The 10110-nt window shown below is 42.1% G+C and overlaps 1 protein-coding gene across 1 annotated transcript in view; it reads right to left on the bottom strand.

The window, feature by feature from the left end:
- Positions 1-10110, bottom strand: part of EFCAB5 (EF-hand calcium binding domain 5) — a 175739-nt gene that overhangs the window by 12995 nt on the left and 152634 nt on the right. Inside the window, exons 20-23 of the mRNA XM_011940850.1 lie at positions 9573-9676; positions 6035-6288; positions 4553-4839; positions 3765-3861 (exon numbers count right to left, since the gene is read on the bottom strand). Coding sequence (XP_011796240.1) covers positions 3765-3861; positions 4553-4839; positions 6035-6288; positions 9573-9676 — 742 coding nt within the window. The remainder of the gene's footprint in view (positions 1-3764; positions 3862-4552; positions 4840-6034; positions 6289-9572; positions 9677-10110) is intronic.

Below are 10110 nucleotides of genomic sequence, written 5' to 3'. Positions count from 1 at the left end.
ATATATATATATATATACACACACACACACACATAATATTTATATCCTTTCAGGATAAAAGACAGTTTTAACAGCCACTAAAATTAAAAAAAAATGAGTATCAAATTAAATAGAAAACTGTTCTTATTAATTTCTACAGTCGGTGTCCACTATGTCGCCCAGGCTGGAGTGCAGTGCTATTCACAGGCACCATCATTGTGCACTACAGCCTTGATCTTCTGGCCCCAAGCAATCCTTTTGCCTCAGCTTCCTAAGTAGCTGGGACCACAGGTGCACGCCATCGTGCTCCACTTCTCATCACGTTCATTTTTAAGTCTTTAATCAGATATCAAAGTAGCAGTGATGTTATCTATACATGTACAACTATACATGTTATTCCTCTTAATAACTACTGCTAGAAAACTTCAAAATTTAAATCACAAGAAGTGATAAGAAACATAAAGAGAATGGCTGGTTTGATTTTTCTTTTTTCCTCTGAATAACTTGGAACTGAAAAGGCAAGGGGTTTGCTTGCATGGGAAATCGAAGCATTTCAGGCCTGAGATCTTTACCCAGAACAGAGTGTTATACCCTTCCCCTGTGCATGGTGTGAGTACTTGTCTAATATCATAACTCATAACTAAAAGGGCTTTTTAAGGGGCTCTTGCCAGGACAAAGGAAATCTGTTCTCAAGCTGAACTGGTATTTCCTCCTCCATGGCCTAAAATCTGTGAGCAACTTGTAAATAAATGGCTCACTCTTGGCTCTCTATTAAACCCAAGTCTAGCTGTGATGGCAAGTTTTTTCCTATAAGAGGGAGCCAACAGCAATTCCCATTCAAGATGACTAAGTCCAAAAAGACAGCAGAGAACTGTAATTGAATCCAAACCAATGTTAGCATACAGAAGGTTTAAATGAATAGGACAGAACCATGTTCTTGTCGTTTGGTTGTCCATTTTGGCTTGACTCATTTAAAAGAAAAAGGCACGTCCTCAGAGTTGCAGATTCAGTGCTGTTTCCTACTTGTTATTTCTGGGTTGTCGGTAGAATCATTCTACCAAGGTTCCTGTCAGGTCCTTAGCTGTGCAGTGGGGATTAAGGAATGAGTCATGTTCCATTTTTGTAATGGAGTTGCAGGGAGCGTGGCACCTACGAGAGCCACCGCGGTGGCGGCAGTAGCAACTAGGGAAGGATCTTCCAGGGAAGGCAAATCTTGCAGATAAAAGTTAATTAGGACTGTGAGTCCAGCAGTCCTCCCCTGCTGATGGGAAGGCACCTTCCTTCATTGTCACTCTTAGAGGATGATGGTGTCATTTTACTGCAGAAGCTAGTGGGTTTCTTTACAAATGGTGACAGCACTGAGCCTCTGGTTACTTTGGCAGAGTTGGAGCTCTGGGAACCATGTAGGAGAAGTGGAGGGCCTGGGGCACTCCTGCTGAGACCAATGTCTGTGGACTTGTAAACACTTGGATTTAGAGGAGGAGGTACGGTCACTTGGCAGGCACCCAGGTTCTAGACAGAAAAGTGATTCTGGTTATACTTGCAATAGGGGACAGCTCTTCTTGCCTCTGGGTCTAAGAACATTTCCAAGCAGGCAACATCTGTCTAAAACTCCTGGGAGGGGGACATGGAGCAGATATGGGGCATCCTGAATGACCAGATGAGACTGGCAGCAGAGGTCCAAAGTGGAGTGGGGAGAATAGGTCCTTGAGAAGGTGGTCAAGTCATGAATCTCCAGGTAGAAGAGACCAACTACTAGGAGTGTCTTAGGCAAAGTGACAGAGAATAGTAGGCTATTGATGTACTAGTGCATACACAGCTGTCTGGGAGTGCTCACTGGAGTCACAGGGTCCCCCACAGGGAAGTATGTCAGCAGCACTCACCTGCAATGGCACAGTCTTGGGAGGCCAGGCCTGCTCAACAAAGCTACCCAATGTTACTTCACAGATGACTGGCTCAATCTAAAGGCAGGACACAGCTGCCTGGAGTTCCACCAGAATAAAAAAATACCTCCTTTTTGTTGTTGTTGTTTTTGAGATGGGGTCTCATTCTGTTGCCCAGGCTGGAGTGCAGTGGCATGATCACATTTCACAGCAGCCTCAACCTCCCGGGCTCAAGTAATCTCCCACCTCAGCCTCCTGAGTAGCTGGGATTACAAGCGTGCACCACCACACCCAGTTAGTTTTTGTGGTTTTTTTTTTGTAGAGACAAGATTTTGCCATGTTGTCCAGGCTAGTCTTCAACTTCTGGGCTCAAGCAATCTGCCCGCCTTGGCCTCCCAAAGTGTGAGGATTACAGGTGTGAGTCACTGTGCCCAGCCAAAAATACCCTTTTCTTTTCTTTTCTTTTTTTTAAAAAAATTATTATTATGCTTTAAGTTCTAGGACACATGTGCACAACATGCAGGTTTGTTACATAGGTATACATGTGCCATGTTGGTTTGCTGCACCCACCGACTCGTCATTTACATTAGGAAATACCCTTTTCTTGAACTAGGATGGAGAGGGGGTAAGAGTTGGTAGCAGAAGCCCTAAGAAAGTATGGGCACATTACGAGCCGTAATTCCACCCTTTTGGTAAACAGTTTGGAAGGCGTGGTGGGTTAGGAGCTATGCTATATAGTCTAGCAGTCTCTGCCTGTCACAGGCTGAGCCTACAGGTATTATTGGTGACATTTCATTCTGGGTAGATTCGTGGAGTAGGGCCCTTACTTAAAGCTGCTAGGCCAGGTAAACTTCGAGCAGCAGATTGCCCTGCCTGAAGACTCCTCTCCTTCTGGCACAAATAGAAAGGCACCCCGAAGAATTCCTCTCCCTTCGCCTAAGCAAGAAGCTTAGCATTTCCTAATGTAACTGCATCTGAAGGAGAGAGCGTTGGTATCTGGGTGACCTAAGAACTTCCTCGGGATTGCTGCGGAGACTGGTATAACTAAAGGCTTGGCGGCAGTGATTGGGGAGCCTATGGGCTATTTTCTGGCTGAGTTGGGCTCCGTTAACTGCAATTAGTATTTCTTCCATCAGAGGGCACTGTTGGAAAGCAGAAAGTGGTGGGAAGCGTTGGTGGTCAAGGCTGCTCAGGAATCAGCTGGGGTAGTTCCCTGTGAATCCAGAAACCCTTCTGCGTTGGTCTAGAGCCTCCACAGATAGTAGGAGAGCGGGAAGAGGAGGAAAGGGATAGATTTAGTGAGCAATTTCTACAGAGCCATTTTCCCAACTATGAATTATTTTTCGTAAATAACAAAGAAAAAAGCAAACTTTAAATGAATTCCTCATCACAGCCTGAGGCCTCTGAGAATACCGGTCAGCGGAGGACCTTCGGCTGTTTGTATATTTACTTTCATATGCGGCCTGCTCCCTGTGGTCAAACAGCTAATCGTCTTCTCCAACACGAGAGCCTCGCTGCTCTCCATTCTTGGTGATTCTCCTCCCTGAAAAAGTCTATTATTTTCTTTGATTATTTATTGAAGCTAAAGATAGCCTTTTTGCTTAACACTTCTATTCTCATTGCAGCCCCATGTGCATTTTTTAAAATAAATAATGCACATGTAGTTAATAAGTGGGAGATAGATGTGCTTTTGAATTCTCATATGTGTGGCATAGACAGTGACTTTGGGGAATGATGCAATAGATTATAGATAGTGTCCCTCCTCTTAGAAGACTTATAACTATTTTCTCCTAAAAACTGAATTTATGACCCACTTGCTTTATCCTAATAAAAATCTCTTAATCACAACTGTGTTTTATTGCTGTTGCTATAGATTTAGGCTGTAATTAAGTGAAAATTTACCTCTGATATATTCATCAATGAGCTGTACATTAACTTCCACATGCTTGGCAGTTGGATCAAAGACACAAATATTGTTGACTAAATATTTGTTAATATACTGTGAACAAACAACAAGAGAAAATTTATGGGATCACCAGCAAGCAGAAATATAGTGCCCAGTTCAACAGCTTACATAATTCTATTTATATAGATTTTAAAATAGGCAAAACCAATCAATGGTGTTAGAAGGGCAGATGATGGTTACCCATGGCTGGGCATGGTGGCTCACATCTGTAATCACAGCACTTTGGGAGACTGAGGTGGGAGGATAACCTGAGGTCAGGAGTTTGAGACCAGCCTGGCTAACATGGTGAAACCCAGTTTCAACTAAAAATATAGAAAATTAGCTAGGTGTGGTGGTGGGCACCTGTAATCCCAGCTACTTGGGAGGCTGAGGCAGGAAAATTGCTTGAACCCAGGAGGCAGAGGTTGCAGTGAGCCAAGATCGTGCCATTGCACTCCAGCTTGGACAACAAAAGTGAAACTCCGTCTCAAAAAAAAAAAAAAAAAGGTAATGGTTACCCTTGGGGTGGGTGGGGTGAAGGGATGATGAGGAAGGGTACAAAGGAGAGCTTTTGGGATTCTATAAATGTTCTATTTCTTGATCTAGGTCTGGTTACGTGAACATGTTCCACTCAGTAAAAATTCTTGCATTTGTACCCTTATGATTTATGCAATTATGATTTGTACATTTAAATTTGTTGAGGTGATTCTTCAATTTAAAAGGTGCTTTAAAAAAAAAAACTTACAAATTTACACTTATCCCAACTTCCAAAGTCACTTGAAAATTCCAACTCTGGATGAAAGAACAAGATAACCGCCTTCAGGATGTCACGCACTAGTTCCATGTTGGCTTCCAGCTCTATGGATTTGCTGTCTTGAGGATAATTTGGCTCTGTTAGAAGAGTATGGTCATAGAGCAACAGTGACACAAATTCCATGGAATTGAGTAGTTGTATGCTTTCCTGTAGCTCAAGCAGCATGATTCGGAAGAAGAGAATTCCTGCCCGCTGGACTTCCCCGACATTTTCAATCTCTGGAATAACAAAATGATAGCTCGCATTGCTGTTCAGTCTAATGTACATTGCTGTATATTACTTTTTCATAGGATTCTGAACATATTATAGTAAATTTTTTGTCAAGATAAAGCAGACCATATCCTTCGGTTTTAAACAATCTTAGTTTCTCTAGCCATGAAATCAAAAGAAAGAAAGGAAATTACTCCTGGTGAAGCTCATAGAAGAGGCTTTGAGAAAAGGCAAAAACTTGGGTTTTAGAGTTAGACCCTGGTTGGAACACATGCTGTCCCCCTTATTAGTCTATTGTCTCTCTGAATATCCTTTTCCTCTTCTGTGAGAATGGGCTTAATCCCTACTTCCTTGGTTAGCTGTGAGAGTTAGAGAAGATGATATATGTAAAAGTGCTTAGTTACAGGCATTACACATAGTGAACACTCAGGAGACATGAATTTTCTCCTTTCTTCTTATCCCACTCTATGACATAGTTACAAATCTTTTGGCTTAATTCCACATAGTGTTACTCTTCTAATTCTATTCACTTCATTCTAGGAAGCCAAAGGTTTCCATGCCTTCTTCCTCCCTCCCTCTCTCCAAGCTGGCATTGCATTGAGAGTAGCCTAGTGGATATGGAATTACAAAAACTAAGGTCTTGTCTTGCCTCTCCCACCAGCTTGCTATTGGACCTTAGATAATCCACTTTACTTTTGCAGGCTTTAGCATCTTTATCTGTAAAACGAGATGTTCTGATTACTTAATGCTGTATAACATAGTGGGAAGAGCACCCAAACGTAGGTTCAAATCCAGCCCTCACTATTTCTTAACTGTGTGATTAGGGGCAATTTGCTTACTTTCCTCACCTGTACATGGGGTATCACTATTCATCTCATAGGGTTATGGCAAAAATTAAATGAAATAATACCTGAAACACATAATGGGGGCATTTAATAAATGTTAGTTCTAGCTTGCCTTTATGAGCCCTTCCAGTTCTAAAACTATATGAATCTAACCGAGAGAATGTGATTCCAGGCTGTTTGCTTTAATTTGTAGACATTACTCATCAGCGCAAGACTGCATAAGGGAATTCCTTTTACATGGAAAGGTCTGTATATTGTAACAATTCATTTTAGAAAGTGCATATTTCATTGCACTGCCTGTGATTTCCCCAAAACCTATTAAACCTGTGAATTTAGGCTGATGCCACACGAACAATACCTAAGACATATTTTTTCTCTATCTCTCCAGAGAACTCGCCAAGGATTTCATAGCAGGCCACTTGGACCACTTTCATCATTTTCTGTAGATCTTTATATTCTTGGTACAACAACATCCTATTTCGGCCGATGTTAAAATCGAGGACTCCCAGAGCCTCTCCTGTTCTGTCACGAAGTGGAACTACTATGTGGGTTTCTCCACAGGCAGAGGCCAGAACGACTTCTGAACTGTCAGTACATTTAAAGAGGAAATCTCTGAAATCAAAACCAAATAAGCACAAAGATATTAAACTTCTGTCTGTTCACATCATTCTACCCAAACATATTGAATTACTCTCTTGTGCCTACCTCACTTCCACCATGCCAGCCCTTCTTGCTGTTTCATCTGCCTGGAACGTTCTAGCCCTTGATTTCACGTGGCTGTCTGTCTGCTCACTCTTGTCTCTGCTCAAACATCCCCTCGGCAGAGAAGGCTTCCCTGACCACCCAATCTCAGGTAGCAAGCAGTGCCCAAGCCACTCTCCATCATGATACTCTGCTTCGTTGTCTTTACTTATCTGAAGGTGTTCATGTTTTGTTTACTTATTGTCCATTATGCTTTTGTTTACTTATTGTCCATTATGCTTTAGTGGAGTGCCAGCAGAAATGATGAACGTGTTAGGTCGGGTTCCCTAGAAGCAGAGCCTGAGACAGGGATCCTTATGCAAGTGATTTATTGAGCGAGTGTTCGCTGGAGAAACCTGTGAGGGACTGAGGGAAGCAGGATAGGCAAGGGAAAGAAGCTAAGTAAGAATGTAATTTCACATGAAGTCTAGCCTCGGCCTGATCCCAAGGGGAGCTCCGACAGGTCAATTGTACCAAAGAATCTGTTCCACCTTGAGACAAAGGGAGGGGTCTTTTGTATCCTAGCACTAGTCAGTCATTGGCTCTAAGCTGCCCTGGGTGTGTGTGAGCAGTTTGGGCCGGGGGAGTGTTTACACATCTCTTAGGTACCTCCTGGTGAAGAGCTCCAATCACTCAAGGGCACTCCTCCAGAGAAAGTTAACGGTGTGAGCCATTACTTGTAGCTGTGCCTATAGAAGCTGGTAAAAAGGCATTTTGGGAATCTGGGTAGAGCATCTATAGCATCTGCCTCAGTGAGAGACTGGAGATTTTTCATGGAAATGTAGTGGCTGCTTCTTTCTCTTGGTGAGGCACAGACACACCTCTTTTTCTTTCTTTTTCTTTTCCCCATCTACATTAATTCTGATATGCCGTTTCTTTAGGGTATTTGTAAAAAATTGGTACTTTGCATCCTCAAAAAGCACATTTACAGTTTCTATATCAATCCTACAGTAACAGGTAAGATGACGTCCTTCTGCTCTTCCCACCCCTTTTGCTGCTGCTGAGCCACCACTTTCTGTTGTGTCTTGATGACTGCCATAGTAGTAATGCATCATACTAAGCTTTCCAGGCATAACAATAGAGCCCATTGGTCAACTGACTTCCTCCAAAGACATCTGTTCTAAGTTACACACAAGAATCCAGGGTTATGCATGTTCCCACTCATAGGTGGGGACTGAACAATGAGAACATGTGGACACAAGGTGGGGAACATCACACACCAGGGCCTGTAGTGGGGGGGGAGGGGGGAGGGGCCTTAGGAGATATACCTAATGTAAATGACGAGTTAACGGGTGCAGCACAACAACATGGCATGTGTATACATATGTAACAAATCTGCACGTTGTGCACAAGTACCCTAGAACTTAAAGTATAATTTTAAAAATACATAATAAAAAATAAAAAAAAAAAAAGAATCCAGGGCTATGAGTCTGGGTATTACAAGGACTTCTGTAAAGCTCTGACCAGCACAAGGAATAGCTATGTGGAAAAGAGCTTGAGAGTGAATGAACATTCTGGCATGAGGCCAAACTAAAGCTTAATTGACATATGTAATTAAATGCTGAATTAACCTTCTAGTCTGGGATGACTGGGTTACTGCCTACTCAACGACATCGACCCCCTAAGAAGCAGTCATTCCCTTTTGCAATAGGTGTGTTCTCAGTTAAGATCTGTTTACATTTGTACACATTTTAGTAGTGTTCCTTGCATTTGACAAGTGAGAGTCATTCTAAGTAATTGAGAACGAGTACTTATTAAATACAACATGCTCTGCCTTCTCTCCAACTCTGCCCCTGCACGTCTTCTTTAAATAAAAAAGACACATTCACAGCCTTGCTAACATTCACAGATGAGCTCTGATGAGTGATGTGAATGTATTATTCATAATTATGATGGGTTTTTGTTGAATTCCATATTTACAAGGAAATTCATTGAAAATAAAACACTTTCATGCTTTAAAATTTGCAATTTTAAAATAAAATGCCAATGAAATCCATTTTAAAAAGGACTTGGGAAGGCTTGGCACCATAAAAAAAACTAAATGAGCTGGGCTTAGCAAATACATGTAGTCCCAGCTATTTGGGAAGCAGAGGCAGGAAGTTAGCTTGAGTCCAGGAGTCTGAGACTGCCGTGAGCTATGATCATAGCACTGCACTCCCACCTGGGTAATACAGCAAGACCCCATCTCTCAAGAAAAAAGGACTTGGGAAAAAAAGAGCCAATATGTCCCATGCAGACAACATTCTGCGGAAATTTTTCTTTAAAAGCCAATCAGAATAAAATTTAGTGTGATCATTAAAGAAATGCACATCAAAACCCCAGTGAGATATCATCTCATACCAGTCAGAATGGTGATTTTAAATCAAGAAACTAGAGATGCTGGTGAGACTGTGGAAAAATAGAAACGCTTTTACACTGCTGGTGGAAATGTAAATTAGATTAACCGTTGTGGAAGACAGTGTGGTGATTCCTCAAAGGCCTAGAATCAGACATACCGTTTGACCCAGCAATCTCATTACTGGGTATATACCCAAAAGAATATAAATCATTATATTATAAAGATACATGCACACATATGTTCATTGTAGCACTAATCACAGTAGCAAAGACATGGAATCAACCCAAATGCCCATCAATGATAGAATGGATAAAGAAAATGTGGTACACACACACCATGGAATACTATGCAGCCATAAAGAGGAATGAGATCATATCCTTTTCAGGGACATGGATGGGGCTGGAAGTCATTATCTTCAGCAAACTAACACAGGAACGGAAAACCAAACACCACATGTTCTCACTTACAAGTGGGAGCTGAACAGTGAGAATACATGGACACAGGGAAGGGAACACACTGGGGCTTGTCAAGGGGGCGAGGGCAGGGAGAGCATTAGGAAAAAATAGCTAATGCATGTGGGGCTTAATACCTAGGTGATGGGTTGATAGGTGCAGCAAATCACCATGGCACAAGTTTACCTATGTAACAAACCTGCACATCCTGCACATGTATCCTGGAACTTAAAATTACATTAAATTAAAAAGGAAGAATACAAGTCAGTGTGTATGAGCAAGAGCCGGAAGCTGTGTCTTTCAGGTCTACTATTGTACCAGAAGGATGTGTTCTGGCAGTCAAACAAAACAGACATGTCTCATACCTGAAGATGCATGACTTCCTGTGGATGGTAGGAGGATTTTTGTGGATTTCTGTTAGACCCAGCTGCCCTGTAACCATCATGTTGCGTAAAACATAGTCTGAATCCTTGAAAAGAGGAAGACATTTCATTAGAGAGGAGTAAGTATACCTCATATTCCCATTAAAGCTTTTGGGGACAAATAGAAAAAAAATAGGAAAGCTTAGATGACTCTGGCTTTAAGGACAGTGTCATTTTACTTAGTACTATTAAAGAACAGTATAATTGTTTGTTTGTTTGTTTGTTTGTTTTTCCGAGATGAGTTTCACTCTTGTTGCCCAGGCTGGAGTACAATAGCACAATCTTGGCTCACTGCAATCTCCACCTCCCGGGTTCAAGCAATTCTCCTGCCTCGGCCTCCCAAGTAGCTGGGATTACAGGCATGCGCCATCATACCCAGCTAATTTTGTATTTTTGGTAGAGACAGGGTTTCACCATGTTGGCCAGGCTGGTCTTGAACTCCTGACCTCATGTGATCCGCCCTCCTTGGCCTCCCAAAGTG

Source organism: Colobus angolensis, unplaced genomic scaffold, assembly GCF_000951035.1.
Source record: "Colobus angolensis palliatus isolate OR3802 unplaced genomic scaffold, Cang.pa_1.0 Scaffold193, whole genome shotgun sequence".
NCBI classification, from domain to species: domain Eukaryota; kingdom Metazoa; phylum Chordata; class Mammalia; order Primates; family Cercopithecidae; genus Colobus; species Colobus angolensis.
This window is presented reverse-complemented; position numbering and strand designations above follow the sequence as displayed.